General features: G+C 47.2%; 1 protein-coding gene across 1 annotated transcript in view; it reads right to left on the bottom strand.

The window, feature by feature from the left end:
- The window catches only part of stard10 (StAR related lipid transfer domain containing 10), a 57,287-nt gene extending 32,999 nt beyond the window's left edge, over nt 1-24,288 (bottom strand). Inside the window, exon 1 of the mRNA XM_063054710.1 lies at nt 23,850-24,288. Within this exon, the coding sequence (XP_062910780.1) occupies nt 23,850-24,008 (159 nt within the window). The 5' untranslated portion in view covers nt 24,009-24,288. The remainder of the gene's footprint in view (nt 1-23,849) is intronic.
- Nucleotides 24,289-26,098: the final 1,810 nt, after the last annotated feature.

Genomic DNA, 26,098 nt, shown 5'->3' on the forward strand with positions numbered 1-26,098 from the left:
GGATGAAAGAGAAATGGAGAGCTGTGCAGGAGGGAAGGGTTAGGTCGATCTCAGAGAAGGTTAAAGGTCGGCACTACATTGTGGGCCGAAGGGCCTGAACTGTGCTGTAATGTTCTATGTTCTATTTGCCGGTGATATTTAACCTGATTCTGATTCTGTACTGAGTGCTTTTCTTGTGCTGCAGCAGATCCAGACTAACAATTATTTCATTCTCCTATACACTTCTGTACTGGAAATGACCTTAAACGATCTTGACTCAGCACCATCCTGTGGTTCCCCACGGGTCACATCCCGTAAACCAGGGAACCTTCCATTTCCTCCCACTCTCCGCCAATGCCAGCGCCGCTTCTCAACGCAGCCGTCACAGGCAGGAGATACAGGAGCCCGAGGACCCACATCTCAAGGTTGGACAACAGGTTCTTTCCTGTTGTTGCCAGGTTCTTGAACCCACCTGAAAAATCCCCAGTTCTGCCTGTGACTCAGCGACAGCAGATCTGTACACCGCTCGCTGGTGTTCCTCGTTCCCGGGTCACACCTCAGACGGAAAGGGAGCCTGTGGTGTCTGGCTGTCACAAGGCAGCAGCGTCCGTCACAGTGATAATGTGGTCAACCGGACCTGCAGCTTTGCAGACGACACCAAGGCTGGGGGTGTAGTGGACAAAGGCTGTCATGGCTTGCAGCAGGATCTGGACCAGCTGGAAAAATGGGCTGAACACAGCAAATGGAGTTTATTGCAGGCAAGTGCGAGGTGTTGCACTTCAAGAGGACAAAGCAGGGTACGTCTTACACGGTGGATGGTAGGGCACCGAGGAGTCCTGGAGAACAGCCCTGTCTGGGAATACAGGTCCATAATTCATTGAATGTGGTGTTGCAGGTCAACAGATTTGTGAAGAAAGCTTTTGGCACATTGGCTTTCATAAATCAAAGTACTCAGTACAGGAGATAAGATGTTATGTTTAAGTTGCAGAAGACATTGGTAAGGCCTAGTTCGGAGTATTGTGTGCAGTCTTAAGTCACCAATCTACAGGAAAGATGTAAATAAGGTTGAAAGAGTGCAGAGGAAATTTGCAAGGATGTTGCTAGGACAGGAGGACCTGACTTACAGAGAAAGGTTGATTAGGTTAGGATTTTATTCCCCGAAGCCTCAGAGAATGAGGGGAGATTTGCTGGAGGTAAACAAAACTCACACTTCACCTGTGAGCCTGTTGGGGTCATACACTGTATCCAGTGCTCCCGGTGTGGCCTCCTGTAGATCGGTGAGACCCGACATAGATAGGGAGACCGTTTCGCCGAGCACCTATGCTCCGTTCACCAGAAAAAGTGGCATCTCGCAGTGGCCAGCCTTTTTAATTCCACTTCCCACTCCCATTCCAACATGGTGGAATTCTTCATTAAGATGGAGAGTGACATAGTTAATTCAGAAACAAAGGTTCTGAACTTAAAGAAGGGTTACTTTGAAGGTATGAGACGTGAATTAGCTAAGATAGACTGGCAAATGACACTTAAAGGATTGACGGTGGATATGCAATGGCAAGCATTTAAAGGTTGCATGGATGAACTACAACAATTGTTCATCCCAGTTTGGCAAAAAAATAAATCAAGGAAGGTAGTGCACCCGTGGCTGACAAGAGAAATTAGGGATAGTATCAATTCCGAAGAAGAAGCATACAAATTAGCCAGAGAAAGTGGCTCACCTGAGGACTGGGAGAAATTCAGAGTTCAGCAGAGGAGGACAAAGGGCTTAATTAGGAAGGGGAAAAAAGATTATGAGAGAAAACTGGCAGGGAACATAAAAACGGACTGTAAAAGCTTTTATAGATATGTAAAAAGGAAAAGACTGGTAAAGACAAATGTAGGTCCCCTGCAGACAGAAACAGGTGAATTGATTATGGGGAGCAAGGACATGGCAGACCAATTGAATAATTACTTTGGTTCTGCCTTCACTAAAGAGGACATAAATAATCTTCCAGAAATAGTAGGGGACAGAGGGTCCAGTGAGATGGAGGAACTGAGCGAAATACATGTTAGTAGGGAAGTGGTGTTAGGTAAATTGAAGGGATTGAAGGCAGATAAATCCCCAGGGCCAGATGGTCTGCATCCTAGAGTGCTTAAGGAAGTAGCCCAAGAAATAGTGGATGCATTAGTGATAATTTTTCAAAACTCGTTAGACTCTGGACTAGTTCCTGAGGATTGGAGGGTGGCTAATGTAACTCCACTTTTTAAAAAAGGAGGGAGAGAGAAACCGGGGAATTATAGACCGGTTAGCCTAACGTCGGTGGTGGGGAAACTGCTGGAGTCAGTTATCAAGGATGTGATAACAGCACATTTGGAAAGCGGTGAAATGATCGGACAAAGTCAGCATGGATTTGTGAAAGGAAAATCATGTCTGGCGAATCTCATAGAATTTTTTGAGGATGTAACTAGTAGAGTGGATAGGGGAGAACCAGTGGATGTGGTATATTTGGATTTTCAAAAGGCTTTTGACAAGGTCCCACACAGGAGATTAGTGTGCAAACTTAAAGCACATGGTATTGGGGGTAAGGTATTGGTGTGGGTGGAGAATTGGTTAGCAGACAGGAAGCAAAGAGTGGGAATAAACGGGACCTTTTCAGAATGGCAGGCGGTGACTAGTGGGGTACTGCAAGGCTCAGTGCTGGGACCCCAGTTGTTTACAATATATATTAATGACTTGGATGAGGGAATTAAATGCAGCATCTCCAAGTTTGCGGATGACACGAAGCTGGGTGGCAGTGTTAGTTGTGAGGAGGATGCTAAGAGGATGCAGGGTGACTTGGATAGGTTGGGTGAGTGGGCAAATTCATGGCAGATGCAATTTAATGTGGATAAATGTGAAGTTATCCACTTTGGTGGCAAAAATAGGAAAACAGATTATTATCTGAATGGTGGCCGATTAGGAAAAGGGGAGGTGCAATGAGACCTGGGTGTCGTTATACACCAGTCATTGAAAGTGGGCATGCGGGTACAGCAGGCGGTGAAAAAGGCGAATGGTATGCTGGCATTTATAGCGAGAGGATTCGAGTACAGGAGCAGGGAGGTACTACTGCAGTTGTACAAGGCCTTGGTGAGACCACACCTGGAGTATTGTGTGCAGTTTTGGTCCCCTAATCTGAGGAAAGACATCTTTGCCATAGAGGGAGTACAAAGAAGGTTCACCAGATTGATTCCTGGGATGGCAGGACTTTCATATGAAGAAAGACTGGATGAACTGGGCTTGTACTCGTTGGAATTTATAAGATTGAGGGGGGATCTGATTGAAACGTATAAGATCCTAAAGGGATTGGACAGGCTAGATGCAGGAAGATTGTTCCCGATGTTGGGGAAGTCCAGAACGAGGGGCCACAGTTTGAGGATAGAGGGGAAGCCTTTTAGGACCGAGATTAGGAAAAACTTCTTCACACAGAGAGTGGTGAATCTGTGAAATTCTCTGCCACAGGAAACAGTTGAGGCCAGTTCATTGGCTATATTTAAGAGGGAGTTAGATATGGCCCTTGTGGCTACGGGGGTCAGGGGGTATGGAGGGAAGGCTGGGGCGGGGTTCTGAGTTGGAGGATCAGCCATGATCATAATAAATGGCGGTGCAGGCTCGAAGGGCCGAATGGCCTACTCCTGCACCTATTTTCTATGTTTCTATGTCTATCCACGGCCTCCTCTACTGTTGCGATGAGACCACACTCAGGTTGGAGGAACACCACCTTGTATTCTGTCTGGGCAGCCTCCAAACTGATGGCATGAACATCGATTTCTCGAACTTCCGCTATTGGCCCCACCTCCCCCTTCACCATTCCCCCTTTCTCTCTCTCACCTTATCTCCGTGCCTCCCCATCACCTCCCTCTGGTGCTCCTCTCCCCTTCTGTCCTCTCCTATCAGATTCCCCCTTCTCCAGCCCTTTATCTCTTTCACCAATCAACTTCCCGGCTCTTTACTTCACCCCTCCGCGTTTCACCTCTCACCTTTTGTTTCTCCCCTCCCACCCCCATCTTTCATCTCTGATTTCTCTTTTTCCCTCCAGTTCTGATGAAGGGTCTCAGCCCGAAACGTTAACTGTTTACTCTTTTCATAGATGCTGCTTGGCCTGCTGAGTTCCTCCAGAATTTTGTGTGTGTTACTTGGATTTCCAGAATCAACAGATTTTCTCGTTCGTAATTAGATTACCTTTCAGTCATGTCCGCATTCAAGATTTAAAAAGCAGGACTTCGAGTCAGTTGGACAATTCGCACCGGGGTGTGTAAAAAGAGCAACTTTTGAATCAGGATGATGATTGAGATTTTGAAGGCAAGTTTCTCTGAGTTGAGGAGCGACCAATCAGCAAGAGGGATTCATCGGAAAGGGCCAATGAGAACAATTAAAGTACAAGTGGAGTGGAGCGGCCATTCATTTGGAGTGTGCCAGTGTTTAGAGTGGCTTTGGCTCGTCAGGCTTCAGTGAGGTAAACTGGTCTGTAAATTCCTAAATTTCTTAATTTCTTTACCTCCCTCTCTCTCTCTCTTGCTCTCGTTATTTGTTCATTCCTCATCAGTTACGGCATAATAGTTTAGTGAGAATGTCTCCAGGGCAGTGTTCTGTATCTTCAGACTACTAGATAAGCACATCTGCCCCAGCTGAACTCAGCTGCTGCCCTGAGAGAACGTGTTGCAACTGGAGCTGCAGCTCGATGACCTTCCACTCATACGGGAGAATGAGGAGGTGGCAGGCAGGAGCTACAGGGAGGTCGTCACCCCCAGGCTGCAGGAGACAGGTAACTGGGTGACTGTCAGGGGGAGGGGAAGTGCACAGCCAGTGCAGAGTATGTCCGTGGCCGTTCCTTCAATGATAAGTGTGTAACTTCAAATATTAATGAAGGGGACGACCTACCAGGGAGCGAAAGTGACCGGGTCTCTGGCATTGGTCTGATGCTGGGGCTCGGAAGAGCAGAGGGGTGAAGAGAACTGCAGTGCTGATAGGAGATCCCATTGTCAGAGGAACAGAGACAAGGTTCTGTAGGCTCGATACAGACACTCAGATGGTACGTTGCCTTCCTGGTGCCAGGATCAGGGATGTCTTGGATCATGTCCATGGCACTCTCAAGGGCAAGGGTGAGCAGCCACAGGTCTTGGTACATATTGGCACCAAGGTGAGGAGGTCCTGAGGAGAGATTCTAGGGAGCGAGGTAGAAAGCTGAGAAACAGGACCTCCAGGGTAGTAATCTCTGGATTGCCGCCTGTGCCACGTGCCAGTGAGGGTAGGAATAGCATGATGTGGCAGATGAATGCGTGGCTGAGGACCTGGTGGAGGGGACTGGGGTTCAGATTTATGGATCACTGGGATCTCTTCTGGGGAAGGTAAGACTTATACAAAAGGGACAGGTTACACCTGAAACCGAGAGGGTCCAACATCCTTGGGGGCAGGTGGACTAGAGTTGTTCAGAGGGGTTTAAACGAATTTGGCAGGAGGGTAGGTACCAGATAGTGCTGAGGATGAGGTAGTTGGTTTACAAACAGAGGAAATGTGTAGAGAGACTCCCAGCAAGGAGAGGCGGATGACAGGGAAAAAATTGTAGTCAACGGGATGAGTTGTTACATAAAAAGCAGACAAAATCGACAAGGGTGAAGACAGGACTGAAGGTGTTGTAGCTGAATGCGCCCAGTATAAGGAATAAGGTAGATGAACTTGGTACAGATTGGCATGTATGATGTTGTTGGCATCGCTGAATCATGGCTGAAAGAAGATTAAGCTGGGGGTTTAATGTCAAAGGATACACATTGTACTGAAAGGATAGGCAGGAAGGCAGAGGGTGTGATGTTGCTCTGTTGGTAAAAAAAAAATGAAATCAAATCATTAGAAAGAGGTGACAAAGGGTCAGAAGGTGTTGAATTCGTTGTGAATAGAGCTAAGGAACTGCAAGGGTGAAAATTTCCTTGATGGGAGTTGTATACAGATCCCCAAACAGTAGTAAGGATGTGGTGTACAGATTACAATGGGAGATAAAAAATGCATGCCAAAAGGACAATATTACAATAGTCATGGGGTTTTCAACATGCAGGTAGATTAGGAAAATCCGGTTGATGTTAGATTCCAGGAGGTGAATTTCCAGAGTGCCTATGAGAGGATCAGCTATTCTGGATTGGGTGTTGTGCAATGATTGGAGAGTTTAGGGACAAGTGATCGTAATATGATCGAATTCACCCTGAAATTTGAGACGATGTTAGAGTCAGATTTATCAGTATTACAGAGAGAGGAGTTGGCCGGAATTGATTGGAAAAGAACACTGGCAGGGATGACAGCAGAGCAGCAATGGCTGGAATTTCTGGAAGCAATTCTGGAAGCATATATACATCCCAAAGAGGAAATTTGACACAACCATGGCTAACAAGAGAAATCAAAGCCAACATAAAAGCTAAAGATAGGGCATATAATAGAGCAAAAGTTAGTGGGAAGTTAGAGAATTGGGAAGCTTTTAAAAACCAACAGAAGGCAACTAAAAAAGTTATTAAGGAGGTAAAGATGGAATACGAAAGTAAGCTAGCAAATAATATTTAAGCAGATACCAAAAATTTCTTCAGATACACAACTGTAAAAGAGAGACTAGATAGGGTATCGGACCGCCGGAAAATGATGCTAGAGAGGTAGTAATGGGGGACAAGGAATTGGCAGACAAACTGAATAAGTATTTTGCATCAGTCTTCACTGTGGAGGACACTAGCAGTATGGTGGAAGTTCCAGGTGTCAGTGGTCATGAAGTGTGTGAAGTTCCCATTGCTAGGGAGAAGGTTCTTGGGAAACTGGAAGGTCTGAAGGTAGAGAGGTCATCTGGACCAGATGGTGTACAGCACAGGTTTCTGAAAGAGGTGGCTGAAGAGATTGTGGAGGCATTAGTAATGATCTATCAATAATCACTAGATTCTGGAATGGTTCTGGAAGACTGGAAAATTGCAAGTCATTCCACTCTTCAAGAAGGGAGAGAGACAGAAGAAAGGATGTTAGTCTGACTTCAGTGATTGGGAACATGTTGGAGTCAATTATTAAGGACGAGGTCTCAGGGTACTTGGAGGCACATGATAAAACAGGCCATAGGCAGCATGGATTCCTTAAGAGAAAATCTTGTCTGACAAATCTGTTGGAATTCATTAAAGAAATAACAAGCAGGATAGACAAATGAGAATCAGTTGATGTTCTGTGCTTGGATTTTCAGAAGTCCTTTGTCAAGATGCCACACATGAGGCTGCTTAACAAGCTACGAGCCCATGATATTACAGGGAAGATTCTAGCATGGATAAACCAGTGGCTGACTGGCAGGAGGCAAAGAGTGGGAATAAAGGGAATCTTTCTCTGGTTGGCTGCCGAAGACTAGCGGTGTTCCACAGGGGTCTGTTTAGGACTAATTATTTTTATGTTACATGTCAATGATTTGGATGATGGAATTGATGGCTTTGTTGCAAAGTTTGTAGACAATACAAAGGTAAGTGGAGGGGCAGATAGTTTTGAGGAGGTAAAGAGGCTACAGAAGGACAGACAGATTAGGAGAATAGGCAAGGAAGTGGTAGATGGAATAGTGTCAGGAAGTGTGTGGTCATGCACTTTGGTAGAAGAAATAAAAGGGTTGACTATTTTCTAAACGGATGGAAAATACAAAAAACTGAGACACAAAGGGACTTGGGAGTGCTTGTGCAGGATTTCCTAAAAGTTAATTTGCAGGCTGAATCTGTGGAGAGGAAGGCAAATGTGATGTTAGCATTAATTTCAAGAGGACTAGAATATAAAAGCAAGGATGTAACGTTGAGACTTTATAAAGCACTGGTGAGGCCTCACTTGGGGTATCGTGAGCAGTTCTGGGCCCCTTATAAGACCATAAGACCATAAGACAAAGGAGCAGAAGTAGGCCATTCGGCCCATCGAGTCTACTCCGCCATTTTATCATGAACTGATCCATTTTATCCTATTTAGTCCCACTGCCCCACCTTCTCACCATAACCTTTGATGCCCTGGCTACTCAGATACCTATCAATCTCTGCCTTAAAGACACCCAATGACTTGGCCTCCACTGCTGCCCGTGGCAACAAATTCCATAGATTCACCACCCTCTGACTAAAAAATTTTTTTCGCATTTCTGTTCTGAAAGGGCGCCCTTCAATCCTGAAGTCATGCCCTCTCGTACTAGACTCCCCCATCATGGGAAACAACTTTGCCACATCCACTCTGTCCATGCCTTTTAACATTTGAAATGTTTCTATGAGGTCTCCCCTCATTCTTCTAAACTCCAAGGAATACAGTCCAAGAGCGGACAAATGTTCCTCATATGTTAACCCTCTCATTCCCGGAATCATTCTAGTGAATCTTCTCTGTACCCTCTCCAACGTCAGCACATCCTTTCTTAAATAAGGAGACCAAAACTGCCCACAGTACTCCAAGTGAGGTCTCACCAGCGCCTTATAGAGCGTCAACATCACATCCCTGCTCCTATACTCTATTCCTCTAGAAATGAATGCCAACATTGCATTCGCCTTCTTCACTACCGACTCAACCTGGAGGTTAACTTTAAGGGAATCCTGTACGAGGACTCCCAAGTCCCGTTGCATCTCAGAACTTTGAATTCTTTCCCCTTTTAAATAATAGTCTGCATGTTTATTTTTTTCTGCCAAAGTGCATAACAATACACTTTCCAACATTGTACTTCATTTGCCACTTCTCTGCCCATTCTTCCAATCTATCCAAGTCTCTCTGCAGACTCTTCGTTTCCTCAGCACTACCGGCCCCTCCACCTATCTTCGTATCGTCAGCAAACTTAGCCACAAAGCCATCTATTCCATAATCCAAATCGTTGACGTACAATGTAAAAAGAAGCAGCCCCAACACAGACCCCTGTGGAACATCACTGGTAACCGGCAGCCAACCAGAATAGAATTCCTTTATTCCCACTCTCTGTTTCCTGCCAATCAGCCAACGCTCTATCCACATATGTAACTTTCCTGTAATTCCATGGGCTGTTATCTTGTTAAGCAGCCTCATGTGTGGCACCTTATCAAAGGCCTTCTGAAAATCCAAATATACAACATGCACTGCATCTCCCTTGTCTAGCCTACTGGTAATTTCCTCAAAAAATTGTAATAGGTTTGTCAGGCAGGATTTTCCTTTAAGGAATCCATGCTGAGTTCTGCCTATCTTGTCATATGCCTCCAGGTACTCTGTAACCTCATCCTTGACAATCGACTCCTTGATTATCTGAGAGACGGTGTGCTGAAACTGGGGAGGGTTCAAAGGAGGTTCACAAAAATGATTTCAGGATTGAATGGCTTGTCATAAGAGGAGCATTTGATGGCTTTGGGCCTGCATTCACTGGAATTGAGGGGTGACCTCACTGAAACCTATTGGATAGTGAAAGACGTTGAAAGAGTGGATTAGGAGAGGGTGTTTCCTATGGTGGGAGAGTCGAAGACCAGAGGGAACAGCCTCAGAATTGAGGGGTGTCCTTTTGGAATGGAGATGAGAAAGAGGGGATTTTTTTCAGCCACAGAGTGGTGAATCTGTGGAATTCATTGCCACAGTCAGCTGTGGAGGCCAAGTATTTACGTATATTTAAGGCAGAAGTTGACAGATTCTTGACTGGTCAGGGAATGAAGGGTTACATGGAAGGCAGGATATTAGGGCTAAGAGGGAAAAATGGATCAGCCTTGATGACATTGCAGAGCGGACTCGAAGGGCCAAATGGCCCACCTCTGCTCCTACAGTCCCTATAAAAAGTATTCACCCCCCCGCCCCCAATTGGAAGTTTTCACCTTTGGGGTTATCGTCTTGCTGGAAAACAAATCTTCTCCCAATTCGCAGTTCTCTTGCAGACTGCATCAGGTTTTCCTCCACGATTTCCCTGTATTTTGCTGCATTCATTTTACCCTCTACCTTCACAAGCCTTCCAGGGCCTGCTGCAGTGAAGCATCCCCACAGCATGATGCAGCCACCACCATGCTTCACGGTAGTGATAGTGTGTTTTTGATGATGTGTGGCATTGGTTTACACCAAACATAGCGTTTAGTCTGACGGCCAAAAAGTTCAATTTTGGTTTCATCAGACCATAGAACCTTCTTCCAGCTGACTTCAGAGTCTCCCACATGCTTTCTGGCAAACTCTAACCAAGAGTTCATTTGAGTTTTTTTTTCCAACAGTGGTTTTCTCTTTGCCACTCTCTCATAAAGCTTCAACTGGTGAAGCACCCGGGCAACAGTTGTAGTCGCAGTCTCTCCCATCTCAGCCACTGAAGCTTGTAACTCTTCCAGAGTTGTCATAGGTCTCTTGGTGGTCTCCCTCACTAGCCCCCTTCTTGCGCAGTCACTCAGTTTTTGAGGATGGCCTGCTCTCGGCAGATTTACAGCTGTACCATATTCTTTCCAATTCTTGATGATTGACTTAACTGTACTCCCAGGGATATTCAGTGACTTGAAAGTTTTCTTGTATCCATCTCCTGATTTCTGCTTTTTAATAACCTTTTCGCCGAATTGCTTGGAGTGTTCTTTTGTCTTCATGGTGTAATTTTTGCCAGGATACTGACTCACCAGCAGTTGGACCTTCCAGATACAGGTGTATTTAAGAGACTCCTGGACAGGTACATGGAGCTCAGAAAAATAGAGGGCTATGGGTTACCCTAGGTCAGAGGACCCCAACCACAAAGCATGTGCTACCAGGCCGCGAGGAAACGATATGAGTCAGCTGCACCTTTCCTCATTCCCTGTCACGCACTGTTGAACTTGAACATAGGGTTGCCAACTGTCCCGTATTTGCCAGGACATCCCGTATATTGGGCTAAATTGGTTTGTCCCATATGGGACCGCCCTTGTCCCATATTTCCCCCGCTAAGGTAGAGCGTTCCTATGAAACCTTTCGTAAGCCGAAATGGCGTGAAGCAAAGAAGCAATTACCATTAATTTATATGGGAAAAATTTTTGAGCGTTCCCAGACCCAAAAAATAACCTAACAAATCATACCAAATAACACATAAAACCGAAAATAAATAACACTATATGATAAATACATAGCCTATATAAAGTAGAAATAATGTATGTACAGTATAGTCGGGAAGATGAAGGCAAAACCGATTTGTAGGGGGAAAAAAAATCGGCACGTACACGCATGTGCACACATGTGGCCACCCAAGGCTTCGTGGTCATGGTAGTCTTTCCTGGGGTAAAGTGTCCTGGGATTTGACTGCTACTTTTGTCCCTTATTTGGGAGTGAGAAAGTTGGCAACCCTAACTGTAAACGACATGTTGAGGTGAGTTTAACCCTATTTGAACACCCACCCCCCCCCCCGGGTTGGCCGGTCCGCAAGAATATTGTCAACATTAAACCGGTCCGCGGTGCAAAAAAGGTTGGGGACCCCTGGCCTAGGTAATTTCTCAGGTAAGGATGTGTTCGGCACAGCTTTGTGGGCCGAAGGGTCTGTATTGTGCTGTAGGTTTTCTATGTTTCTATTTTTATGACAATCAATTGATACACTGCGACTGCACACAGGTGATCTCCATTTAACTAATTATGTGACTTCTAAAACCAATTGTCTGCACCAGTGATGATTTGGCGTGTCATGTTAAAGCAGGGTGAATACTTACGCAATCAATTATTTTGTGTTTTATGTTTGTAATTAATTTAGATCACTTTGCAGAGATCTGTTTTCATTTTGACACGAAAGAGTCTTCTTCTGTTGATTAGTGTCAAAAAAGCCAAATTAAATCCACTGTGATTCAATGTTGTAAAACAATAAAACATGAATACTTGCTGGGGTGGGGGGAGAATTAATACTTGTTATAGGCACTGTATGTCTTACGGACACACCCTCTTCTCATTGCTACCATCAAGGAGGAGGTGCAGGAGCCTGAAGACACACACTCAGTGTTTGAGGAACAGCTTTCTTCCCCTCTGCCATCAGACTGATGTACAGACAATGAACCCATGGAACTACCTCACGATTTTTTTCTCTCTCTTTGCACTAATTTTTTTAAATATTTCTCATTACAGTTTATAGTACTTTTATATATGCCACAAAACAACAAATTTCACGACACATGTCAATGACGGTAAACCTGATTCTGATTCTGACTAGACTGATCGAAACAGCCCTGTGACCTCACTTTCAACTTGCACTGGGGTCACGCTGCTTACAGTGACTTGTTGTACCAGTTCTGTATAATTTATGTTAATTTAAGTTTAACGTTAACTTGTTTGTAACTTCCTGGTGTTTATAAGACACAGCAGCAGAAGTAGGTTATTTGGCCCATAGAGTCTGCTCTGCAATATGTATGTTCGTTTGTTATGTGGAGTGCCGTATGACGTGGGCAATCATGGTCTCATGACTATGATTGTTCTTGGCAAATTTTTCTACAGAAGTGCTTTACCACTGCCTTCTTTTGGGCAGTGCCTTTACAAGATGGGTGACCCCAGCCATTATCAATACTCTATTGTTCAGAGATTGTCTGCCTGGCGTCAGTAGTCAGTGGTAGCATAACCAGGACTTGTGATATGTACCAGCTGCCCGTACGACCATCCACCACCTGCTCCCATGGCTTCACGTGACCCTGATCGGGGGGCTAAACAGGTGCTACACCTGCCCAAGGGTGACCTGCAGGCTAGTGGAGGGAAGGAGCACCTTACACCTCCTTTGGTAGAGACACATCTCCACCCCGCCACCCGACATGTATGACCATGACAATAAGTTAATTATTAATCTGTTCTTGTTTGTTACCCAAATTCACATGCTCTATCCTTGTGGGCCATTGTCCTGTGTGGGACTGTATCAAAAGCCTTATGAGAATTGGGTTCAATTCTCGCTGCTATTTATAAGGAGTTTGCACATTTATCCCATGACAGGGTGGGTTTCCTCTGGGTGCTCCAGTTTCCTCCCATATTTCAAAGATTAGGGATAGAGAGTTGTGGACGTGCTATGTTGGCGATGGTCCGTGTCGGTTGTTAGCGCAAATGACGCATTTCATGATGTACATGTGACAAATAAAAGTAGTCTCTTTAAAGCATCATATCCATAGATTCCCTTCCCTATTACTCCAACCACATCCCCGAGGGAACTGTGTGCAGTGAAGAGTTGCTCTGTCTCCCCGACAAGACACTGAATCCACGAAGCTTCAGAGTAAGTTTATTATCAAAGTACATAGATGTCACCACGTACAACCCCGAGATTCATTTTCTAGTGGGCATTCACTGTAAGTACAAAGAAACACAATAAAATCGATTGAAAATCCCACACAAGATGGGCAAGCTACATGCAAAAGACAACAAACTGTGCAAATAGAAAAGGGAAAAAAGAAATAATAATAAATAAATCAGCAGTAACTATTGAGAACATGAGATGAAGAGTTGTTGAAAGTGATTCCATAGGTTGTGGGAGTAGTTCAGTGATGGGGTGAGTGAAGTTGAATGATGTTTGTTCTTATTTATTGAGATACAGCATGGAACAGCTCCTTCCAGCTCCTCAAACTCTGTCGCCCAGTAACCCCTAATTAACCCGAGCCTAATCACGGGACAATTCACAATGACTAATCACGGGACAATTCACAATGCCTAATCACGGGACAATTCACAATGCCTAATCACGGGACGATTCACAATGACCAGTTAACCTACCAACCGGTACATCTTTGGTCTGCAAGAGGAAACCCTCACAGTCTACAGGGAGGGTGCAGAGTAGCCGGGATTGAACTCTGAACTACAAGGACCCAAACTGTAATAGCGTTGCGCTAAACGCAACACTACCGCGGCAGCCACCTGGTTCAAGAGCCGGACGGTTGAAGCTAATAACTGTTCCTGAACCTAGCGGTATGGAACCTGAGGCTCCTGTACCTTCTTCCTGGCCTGGATGGCGCATGTCCTCGATGACAGATGCTGCTTTCCTACAATTCGTGCTAAAATCTATCCTGGCCCAACATATTGATGCAATCATGAAGAAGGAACATCAGTGGCTCTCCTTCATTCGGAGTTTGAGGAGATTTGGTATGTCACCAAAGACTCCAGTCAATCTCTACTGATTGTATTCAACATTTCAGGAACAGCTTCTTCCCCTCTACCATCAGATTGCTGAGCGCTATTTACAAATCCCTTTTGTCACTATTCAGTTTGAAATTCACAGTAGTTTTTTTTACATATTGCACTGTACTGCTGCTACAAAATGTTGAGATATGTCAAAGTTAACGGACCTGATTCAGATATTCATGTGCCTATCCAAGAGACTCTTAATTCAGTAATGTTATGACTTTGCATGATCCATTCTGCCTTTGCCTCCTATCATTGCCCTACACCTCCAGCATGATATAGGAGCAGAAATAGGCCGTCTGGCCCATCGATCCAGCTCTGCCATTCAATCATAGTGAAGGGATATTAATCGCTCATCTAATTTTCCCCTCCATTTTCTTTCACCCCTGTGGCGTTAGGGTGCAGTGCTATAGCATTCGATGGGCCAAATGGCCTCATCCTGCTCCCATGCCTTACGTGCTGCTGCTGCAAAACAAATGTTACACTCAGCTATATTGGCTCATATTTATCTCGGGGAAACGCCGTCCGCTGCCCACCTGGTCTCCCGGTTACGTTGGTTGCTGTACAACTGCCACCTGATTCAGCTTCAAACATCAATCATCAGCCAGCACACAATATACGTTTCACCAATTACACTTTATAGATATTACTAAATCTATGAGATTAATAGAAGTTCAATACAAAAAAGGAATGGAAAAGGCGCCAGACTTATCAAAGTTCAATTTCTTCGTGCACAAGTTGGAGCTCGGGGGCCTCTTCGGGACCACCCTGACCCCGTCGACTCGCGGCTCAGGACCACGCGGAGTGATCAACCTGAGCTTTCCCCGCACGTCCGTCATCCTCACGGTCTCTCGTCCGATTCCCCGCCAAAACCCCCCGGTTCCCAGTCATGTGAGACACCCTATCACCCCCAGAAAGAATAGCATGGACACCCATTGGTTCAGTTACTCTGTTATCTGTTATAACCCAAACAAAGTGCTAGCTCGAGACTCTCTCAGCATTTAACATAACAAAGAAGCCATTTTGATTAACATACGCGGTAACATAAAAGAAGAAACCCCTTACACAAGAATCTGTGCATTCTGGGAATATTGTGTTAATTTCTGGCCGCCTCATGATAGGTAGGATGTGTAAGCTTTAGAGAGGATGTAGAGGAGATTTACCAGAACACTGCCTGGATTAGAGACCGTGGTTTATGGGGAAAGGTTGAGCGAGCTGAAGCTTTTCTCTTTGGAGTGGAGGAGGATGAGAGGAGACGTGACAGAAATAATGTGGCATAGATCAAGTGGACAGCCAAGGGTGGAAATGGCTAATGTGAAGGGGCATAATTTCGGTGTTTGGAGAGAAGTATAGTGGGGGGGGGGGGATGTCAGAGGTAGGTCAGTTACTCAGAGAGTGGTGGGTGTGAGGAATGCCCGCTGGGGTGGTGGTAGAGGCAGATACATCGGAGACATATAAGAGACCCTTAGATAGGCACATGGATGAGAGGAAAATGGAGGGCGATGTAGCAGTGAAGGGTCAGATTGAGTTTAGAGTAGGTTAAAAGGCCAGCACAACATTGTGGGCAGAAGGACCTGTACTGCACTGTGTTCTATGTTCATGTCATCTAAGTCAGTGATAATTAACCTGACTCTGACTGTGACGTGTTGCTATGAGCCACTGGAATCTGCATTAGAACCCTGTCGGGTTGGGCTGTTAATGAGCACATCCTGCTTTGTGGAGAATGGGACGGAACAGTTGCACAATCAGTCAGTAAACAATGCCACATGGCAGCTGGCGTCTCACCCTCCTCTCCCCGTCACACCCGCCGTCTCACCCTCCTCTCCCTCTCATAGCAGCTGTTAGCCTGGACCAGACATCTCACCCTCCTCTCCCTCTCACACCAGACATCTCACCTTCCTCTCCCTGTCACACCGGACATCTCACCCTCCTCTCCCTCTCACACCAGACATCTCACCCTCCTCTCCCTGTCACACCAGATATCTCACCCTCCTCTCCCTCTCACACCAGACGTCTCACCCTCCTCTCCCTGTCACACCAGACGCCTCACCCTCCTCTCTCTCTCACAGCAGCTGTTAGCCTGGACCAGACATCTCACCCTCCTCTCCCTCTCACACCAGACATCTCACCCTCCTCTCCCTGTCACACCAGATATCTCACCCTCCTCTCCCTCTCACACCAGATGTCTCACCCTCTTCTCCCTCTCACACCAGACGTCTCACCCTCCTCTCCCTCTCACACCAGACGTCTCACCCTCCTCTCCCTGTCACACCAGACGCCTCACCCTCCTCTCTCTCTCACAGCAGCTGTTAGCCTGGACCAGACATCTCACCCTCCTCTCCCTCTCACACCAGACATCTCACCCTCCTTTCCCTGTCACACCGGACATCTCACCCTCCTCTCCCTCTCACACCTGGCGTCTCACCCTCCTCTCCCTGTCACACCAGACTTCTCACCCTCCTCTCCCTCTCACACCAGACGTCTCACCCTCCTCTCACTCTCACACCAGACGTCTCACCCTCCTCTCCCTCTCACACCGGCCATTAGCCTGGAAAAACACTCTTCACCCCTTCACTAGCTGATCATAAGAAAATTAGATGTAGGAGCAAATTTTGACCATTTGTCCCATCGAGTCTGCTCTGCCATTCTATCATGGGTGATTTACTATCCCTCTCAACCTCATTATCCTGCCTTCTCCCTGTAATCTTTGATACCCTGACTAATCAAGAACCTATCAACCTCTGCTTTACACATACCCAATGACTTGGCCTCCACAGCCGTCTGTGGCAATGAATTCCACAGGTTCAGCACCCACCAGTTTAGGCGTTTCCAACCTGGAGTTACGGACCCCTTGTATAATAGCGTTGGTTCACGGCATAAAAAAGGTTGGGAATTCCTGCTGCGGCTGAAGAAATTCATCCTCATCTCTGTTCTAAATCGACATCCCTCTCTTCCAAGTCTGTGCCCTCTGGTCCTAGACCCCCCCCCCGCCCGCCCCACGATAAGAAAGATCCTCTCCACATCCACTCTATCCAGACCTTCCAATATTTGGTAGATTGAAGGAATGATTTCTTCCACTAACGTGGAGATGGGGAGAAGGACATCCGGAGTCTACACCTCCGCTCCGCACTTGATGTCCAGTGACGTGGACAGCTGACGAAGGACCTCTGTGGATGCTATGCTGTCACAGGTCCCTGGAATTGGATTTTGGTGTGAAACAGGAGGCATGGGGGCTGGCGAGCAGGAGCTCGCAATTTGGGTCCTATCATCAGCTCGACCAGGGGTCGATAACCGAAGACTGGACCCTGAAGATCGATCGATAGTCCAGAAATTGAAGTCCAGTGGCTGAAACTAGGAGGCCCAGAGGCCTGCTCAGGAGTTGTGTGTGAGAGAGAGAGAGAGATAGAGAGACAGAGGGGGAGAGAGGAAGGGGCTTGTTTTACTGCTGTTGTGTTTTGTTACTTGTTGTGTTCCACGTTGTTCCACTGACCATTGTGGGCATGCAATGTTGGCGGTGGAACGTGTGGCAACACTTGTCAGCTGCCCGCCACCCATTCCCGTTAACACAGACGGTGCTTTTCACTGTTCACTTCCACGTACACGTGGGAAATAAATGAATCTGATCACCTCTGGCCGCGGCGCCACAGTGGCCTGGCAGTTAGCACGACACCATTCCAGCTCGGGGCGTTCCGGAATTCCGAGTTTGGTTCCCGCACCGCTCGGCAAGGAGCCTCTGTACGTCCTCCCCCGTGGAATGCGTGGGTTTCCTCCGGGTGCTCCGGTTTCCTCCCACAGTCCAAACACGTACCAGGTAGGTTAACTGGTCACGGTAAGTGGTCCCGCGATTAGATTAGAGTTGATCGGGGTTGTGGAGATACTGGGGCAGCATGGCTCAAAGGGCCGGAATGGCCTGCACTGCACTGTACTGCTAAATAAATAATGGATTTGGGTTCGATTGCAACAGTTAAGAGAAGTTCGGATAGGTACATGGATGGGAGAGGTATGGAGGGCTATGGTCCGGGTGCAGGTCGATGAGATTAGGCAGGATAACAGTTTAGCATAGGCTAGATGGGCTGAAGGGCCTGGAGTGCTCAATGACTAACCTTGATGATAGGTGCTGGAGACAGCACTTGGGAGGACAGGGACTGGCCACTGATTTGCCGACATATTTCCCTAAATGTCTCTGTCTGCCTTCAAGGTACCCAGTTTAAAACCTCGTTCTTCAAGCAGTTTGTTGCCTGCCTCCCTGATGAGTCTCGTATGTCACCTGCTGCATGGTTCTGTTCGCTAGTACGAGTTGGAATATTTTACAAACCTTCAGATGCTGTATCGGTCAACGTGATTGGTGCGGTCAATGTCTCTCTCCCCATGGAGAGGAATTTTGGGCTGAGACCCTTCAGAAAGAAGCCCGCTCCTGGACCTGGTGGTGAGGACTTAAGGCTTCTGCACCCTCTGCCCAATGAGAGCAGGGAGTAGGGGACATAACCCAGATGATGATGATCTATAGATACTTGGTGGAGAGCAAGCTAACTGGTTGGACCATGGCCTGGTATGAAAACACAGGGACTGAAAGGTCTACAGAAAGTGGTGAGTACAGCCCAGTCCATCACAGGAAAAGCCCTCCCCACCAATGAGCACATCTACCCCGTTGTTGCAGTATCCATCATTCAGACCATGCTCTCTTCCCACTGCTGCCATTGGGAAGGAGGTACAGGAGCCTTAGGTCCCACACCACCAATTTACTACCGCTCAAACATCAGGCTCCTGATCCATTGTGATCAACTTCACCCTCCTCAACTCCGAACTGATTTTGCAACCTCCAGACTCACTTTTACCTCCAAGAGGATCACAACCTTGTCGAGGGGTTTGGAGGCTTGCGTGCCTCAGTGATCCGGAGCGCTATGCTGGCTAGAGTCAGAGCCGTGTGCTTTGGCTTTTGGTTGGGTCACCCATGCCGAGACCCTTTGTCAGGACTAACTGAAAGAAGAGCTAGTTCTTGGAATGTGTCTCCATCCCTCCCCTTCCTGTCTTCCCCTATCATTTTGGATCTCCCCCTCCCCCTCCCACTTTCAAATCTCTTACTAGCTCTTCTTTCACTTAGTCCTGACGAAGGGTCTCGGCCCGAAACGTCCACTGTACCTCTACCTATAGATGCTGCCTGGCCTGCTGCGTTCACCAGCAACTTTGATGTGTGTTGCTTGAAATTCCAGCATCTGCAGATTTCCTCGTGTTTGCATCAATAGGATTGAAAGAGTGCCAAGAAAATTTACAAGGATGTTGCCAGGACTGGGTGACCCGAGTTGTTTATTTTTGCGTGTGTGTCTGTGCGTGTGTCCGTGCGTGTGCGATGTTGGCGGGACGATGACGATGTCTTTTTCATGCCTTTACAAGGCGCAGAGCGCGAGAGAGAGAGGAGAGATACTGCGTGGCGCGCCATTCCTCAAACATACATTTCGCAGTATTTTTCCCTTTTTATTTTTCGAGGTCGAGATGCGATCTCGACACTCAACCCGGCACAGATGGAGAGCGTACTTGGGAGCGGATCCGACTGGGTTCGAACCGGGAACCTCTGTTCCAGAGTCCGGTACTGATGTCGTTGTGCCACCAGCTCACCCCAGAGTGACCTGAGTCATAAGGAAAGGTTGGATAGGTTAGGACTTTATTCCTTGGAGCGTAGGAGAATACGCTGAGTGGAGATACGTCTCTGCCAAGGATGGTGTAAGTCATCCTTCCCTCTGCTAGCCTGCAGGTCACTCGTGGGCAAGGTGTAGCAACTGCTTTGATTATGGCTGGGGTCACCCATCTTGTAATGACACTACCCGGAGAAAACAATGGCAAATCACTTCGGCAGAAAAATTTGCCAAGAACAATCATGGTCAAAGACCATGATCACCCACGTCATATGACACAGCATATAATGATGATAATAGATAGGGTAAATTCTTGCAGATTTTTTCCACTAAGGTTGGATAAGACTGGAACGAGAAGCGATGGGATGGGTTAAGGGTTATATCAATAAAAAACTGTACAGAGAAAATGTTTATTTCCTCCACAGATGTTTCCTCACTTGCTGAGCTCCTGCAGTATTTTGTGGGTATTGAAATATAAACCAATTCTCTCTGTATTGAACTTCATCTGCCTCGTCCCTGCCCACTCCACCAGCTGTCTATTTCTCCTGAGACTTGTTACAATCTTCCTCACAGTTGACTGCACCTCGAGGGTTTGGGTCACCTGAAAAGATTGCGCCCATATCCAAATGATTACAATAGGAGCGAAGTGAACTGTGGAAATGGGCCAAGGAGTGGCAGCTGGAATTCGACACAGACAAGTGCGTGTTGTTGAATTTTGGCAAGTTAAACCAGGGAAGGACGTACACAGTAAACGATCGGGTCCCAGAGCATGTTGTAAAACATGTTGTAGAACAGAGGGACCGTGGAGCAGTTACAGTTCCTGAAATCGGCATCTCAGGTAGTTCAGGTGCTGAAGTCAACATTTGACACACCTTCCAGGGTAACGAGGACAAGACTTGGGCTGTAATGTTGGGACAAGGATCCAGAGATGGCACAGGGATGAATGAAAAATGGAGACCTACGTGGGAGGGAAGGGTTACATTGAACTGAGAGTAGGTTAAAAGTTTGGCACAACATCACTGGCTGAAGGGCCAGCAATATTTTATTATTTATTTAGACATACAGTGAGAAGGAGGAGCTTAGGAGAGACAACGGAGCCTAACAGCGACCCCTTTGCTTGCATCTTCAGACACAGCTCTATTTCTCTCTTTATTATCTCTATTTTTCCCTTTCAGGGTTCTTTTGAAGACCCTGACCTGGAGTTACACGCTGACTTCGGTTCTTTGTGGGAATGGAACCCGCTCTCGGTCTTCGATATGCCAAGGCCGTTAGGAGATTAGCGCGCCCTCAGGGTTTCGGGATTTCGTGGCTCTGGAGGCAGGTGGACTCGAGGTCGGTGCCTCTGCAGGAAATCAGTGTGTCGTGGGAGATGGAAGATCTCTGGCTGTGTACCCAAAGACCCGAGTTCTTTGGGCACAGAGCTCAGGAAAAGCAATGCAACTAACTTTTAACATCATAAATCAGCGAGTTGTTTGTTATGTCTCCCCCCTCGCTGTGAAATGGGGACACCTCTTTTTTCCCTTATTAGGGAACGAGAGAGAGCCTGTGGTATGTCGAATACCGGGTGAACGAGTAGTCTTTGGAGTACTGCAAGTCTGTGTCTTTATTGATACTTTGCTGCACGCTCGAGTGCTCAGTGGAGGGTGCCGATTTTTTTTTGCTGGTGGGGGAGGGGATCATTGCTTGCTGCTGCTTATGCATGGGGGGAGCTTGGGGGGACTTTGGGGTTCTAACATTTAACTGTCACTCATTCTTTGGGGCACTCCTGTTTTCATGGATGTTTGCGAAGAAAAGGTATTTCAAGATGTATATCGTATACATTTCTCTGACATTAAAAGTACCTTTGAACCCTCTGAAACAGGCCCTCCGACTCAAATAGCCACACCACCCAGCAACACACCCATTTAACACTCACCGAGTCAGAACCAGGTTTAATATCACTGGCATATGTTGCGAAATTTGAAGTTTGGCAGCAGCCCATTGCGATACACAATAATTTAAAAACTGTAAATTACAGCAAGTATGTATATTTAGGAAGTTAAATTAAATAAGTAGCCCAAAAAGAGAAAGATAACAGTGAGGTATTGTTCACAGGTTCAATGTGCATTTCGTAATCGGATGGCAGAGGGGAAGGAGCTGTTCCTGAATCGCTGAGTGTGTGCCTTCAGGCTCCTGCACTTACTCTCTAACAGCAATAATGACTGTAAGATGCAGAAGGAAAATTAGGTCATTTGCCCATCCAGTCTGCCCCCTCTAATGAGAAGAGGATGTGTACTGGCCAGAGGGTCGCCGTGAGCTCAGGACAACATGGTGGGGCCTCTCGGGAGAGAATTTGGCTGAAAAATTCAACAGGGATGCAGGAGGTTTGAAAATCTCTCCGTGCGAGTGGGAAAATGGGGACAAAGTCCAAGTACGCAGGGTACGTGGTAAGTGGCAAAGGAGGGGCTCCAGTAGGATACAGTACACATCAGCGGCTCACTCTGTGGATGGGCAGTCACATAGAGGTCCTTCTGCCCATCTCGTCCAAGACTTCCATCTAAGATTGGTTAACGTTTAAGATTCTAATTCAAGATTGTTTAATGTCATTTCCAGTACACAAATGCAAAGGAGAACAAAATAATTGTTACTCCAGATCTGATGCAGCACAAAAAAACACAGTAAGACAAAGAACACAATAATTTAAGAAACACAATAAATATAAATACATAAGATAGCTTATACACATAGATTGCTTGTATGCCCATAAAGTGACACGAGGTATCGGAGTGTCTGTACATAAGGTGACTCTGACAGGAAATGATAAAGTAGTGGTGGTTGGGGGTGTGGAGGGGTAGGTTTGTGGGTGGAGGTGTTGATCAGCCTTACTGCTTGGGGAAAGTAACTGTTTTTGAGTCTGGTGGTCCTGGTCTGGATGCTACGTAGCCTCCTCCCTGATGGGAGTGGGACAAACAGTCCACAAGCAGGGTGGTGGGATCCTTTATGATGTTCCTGGCCCTTTTCCGGCACCTTTCTGTGTATGTGCCAGTCACATTTCCCTGTGTTTGACCCATGTCCCACTGAGCTTTGCCCCAAGTGCCTTTTCAATGCATCTACCTCTACCACTTCCTCTGACACCTTGTTCCACATACCCACCATCACCGTTCCGTCAACCGCGTGGGTGCGTGACCGCGCAGTAACTGAAACGCTCCCGAGCACGTTGCCTTTGTTACTGCACAGCTGGAACTGTACGCAGCTGGGAAAAGTTTACAAACCCCGACAGACTTTCTTTCTTGTACTGTATTTCATTACAGCTTTCAATTAATAATAAAATCAGAAGTATGTGATATATCAATGTTCCTTCTGTAGCATATATATTACAAAAAAAAAACATTTCAAGTGCTACACAGTTTTCAGGCTGTGTAAAATTTACTGCTCAGACCAATGGCTGGCTCGCACAGCTGTAAACAAAAATTAGAGGGGACATTGCGGGCATCACCCTGTATGTGGAAAAGTTACCTATACCCCTTGGGGTCCTGGCACACCTTCACCTTCAGCCCTTCATGTTCTTGATTCTCCCAACTCTGGGGGAATGCCCCCATGCATTCACCCTATCTTACCCCCCCCCCTTGATTTAATACACCTCTATGTCATCGGAGCAGAATTAGGCCATTCGGCCCATCACGCCCATTTCTCATTCTCCTGCGTCTAGCCAACCTCTCCCGTAACTCAGAACTTCTACAGGGTCCACAAGCCAGAGGAGAAGAATTAGGCCATTCAGCCCATCGAGTCTGTTCCTCATTCTCCTGCGTCTAGCCAAGCTCTCCCGATAACACAGGCCCTCGAGTCCCGGCGAGCAGCAGATTTCACGGGAAACTTTCAGAAGACGCCGGGCAAGACCGATCCGCACAGTTCCGAACCGGAGCCTCCCTGTCTGTAAGAGGGGACCTCTTTCTCAGCACGGGAGACCCCCGCAAGTGGGAGAGTTCAGCCGGTCGGGGTGGGAGAGGGCGGGGTTGATGATGGATAGGGAGGTGCAGAGAGGCCGCGGGCCGGTGAGGAGGGATGCAAACAGGTTGTAGGTACTAGTGAGAGCCGGTCGTCATCTCTGGACACAATGTAGGGGGTGGTGGGTGGTGGGTGGTGGTGTGGAACGCAACCGTATTTACTTGCAACACACCGTCCATCCAACGTAATCTGAAAGGTTTTCGTTTTGATTTTACCTTAATTTTATGCAATGCCTTTTCCTCCTCCGTCATCTGCACCCAGACGGTGATCCCGGAGCGTTTATACTTCAGACACCAGCCCTTCTCGGAATTGCATTCCTCCCTGAAAGAGGTAAAATCCACATCGTCGGGGACCTGGACGGATTCCCTGGCCATTCGCCCCTCCTGCACCTGTTCCAGCTCCCGTTTCAGCGCCACCGACCGCGTTCCCCAAACACTTCCAACGCCGCCACGGGATTAAACAAACGCGTATTCCCCCTCGCTCTCTTTGCAAGAGAAACACACACAAGGGGGGGAGCTATGCGAAAGGATGGAGATTCCTTGCAGCTCTGTTTTGAAATGGAGTCTGCCTTTGGTCTCTCAGGTTTAAATGGACCTGTCACTTCGCACCACGAATCCCCAGGACCGGCGGTAACTGACGGCTGATTGGCAGCTCACTCCGGGGCCGGTGAGAACGGGCAGGGGAATCCGCGTGGCCCTAACGCCCGTCGCTCAACTATACGCTCCCTCCCAGTCACTGTCGATCGAGTCCAAATTTTCTTTCGCCGTAGGCCTTCATACTCGGGGTACAACTGCCATGAAAATTAGCCTTCGCACCATGTTACATTGGACTGCCCCAAACCAAAGTTCTATCCGATTTAAATATGCAGTATCGCACACAAAATTCTGGAGGAACTCAGCAGGTCAGGCAGCACGTATGGAAATGAATGAGCGGTCAACTTTTCGGGTGGAGACTCTTCAGTAGGAATTGACTTGAGCTCCTCCAGTTTTCGATTTCCAGCATTTGCAGAATCTCTTGTAATAACGGCAGATTGCCTGAAAGGGGGTGCCTGACGCTGGCCCCCTGGGCCTGAGACGACATAGTAGTAGTGGTGCCTGAAGAGGGTTTCCTCCAGGTCCTCAGGTATCCTCCCACTATCCAGAAGATGTACCGGTTGATAGGGTTAATTTATCATTATACATTGTCCCATGATTAGGCTAGGATTAAATTGGGTGGTGTGGTTCGAAAGGCCGGAGGGCTTGTTCTGCACTGTCTCTCAATAAATAAGAAAAAGAGATTGAAAAAGAGTTAACTTCACCTTCCGGCCCCCAACCAAGTATAACACATTGTTTAATTCTCTGAAACTTCTGCCACCTCCAGCGGGATCCCACCACCAAGCACATATTTCTCTTCCCCCCCTCCCCCCCTCGGCTTTCTGGTTCCGTGGGGATTGCTCCCTACGTGTCTCCTTTGTCCATTCGTCCCTCGCCACTGATCTCCCTCCTGGCACTTATACTTGCAAGCGGAACAAGTACCACACCTGCCCCTGCACCCCCTCCCTCACTACCATTCAGGGCCCCAAACAGTCCTTCCAGGTGAGACGACACTTACCTGCATGTCTGTGGGGTCATCAGGTGCTCCCAGTGTGGCCTCCTGTATATCGGCGAGACCCGACGTAGATTGGGAGACCGTTTCGCCGAGAACCTATGCTCCGTCCACCAGAACAAGCAGGTTCTCCCAGTGGCCACCCACTTTAATTTCATTTCCCATTCCCATTCTGATATCTCCATCTTTAATATCTCTGTTTTTCCCTTTCAGGGTTCTTTTGAAGACCCTGACCTGGAGTTACACACTGACTGTGTTTTTTTGCGGGAATGGGACTCGCTCTCTGGGTCTCACAAATGGCCGTTATTCAGCACGCCAAGGGCTCGGACTAAGACAGCTTCACTCGCCTTTGGGGGACTGAGTTTTCGCGGCTCTGGAGATGGGGGGGCGGTGGAAATCAGAGGTCAGTGTCTCTGCAGGAAATCGGTGTGTCATGGGAGACAGAAGATTTCTGGCTGTGTGCCCAGAGACCCGAGTTCTTTGGGCACAGAGCTCGGGAAAAGCAATGCAACGGACTTCTAACATTGTAAATCAGCAAGTTGTTTGTAATGTCTCCCCTCTCACTGTGAAACGGAGACATCCCTCTCCCTTATTAGGGAGAGAGACAGCCTGTGGTATGTCAAATACCAGGTGAATAAGTAGTCTTTGGGGTACTGAAAGTCTGTGTCTTTGCTGTTGCTTTGCTCACGGTTGAGTGCTTAGTGGCGGGTACCGATGCTTTTTTAATGCCGGTGGGGGCGGGGGGCAGGACTGTTGCTTTCTGCCGCTTACACACGGGAAGCGGGGAGCTAGGGGGGACTTTGGGGTTCTAACAGTTAATTGTCGTTCTTTCTTTAGGGCACTCCTCTGTTTTCGTGGATGTTTGTGAAGAAAAAGCATT

Source organism: Mobula hypostoma, chromosome 7 (assembly GCF_963921235.1).
Source record: "Mobula hypostoma chromosome 7, sMobHyp1.1, whole genome shotgun sequence".
NCBI classification, from domain to species: Eukaryota; Metazoa; Chordata; class Chondrichthyes; order Myliobatiformes; family Myliobatidae; genus Mobula; species Mobula hypostoma.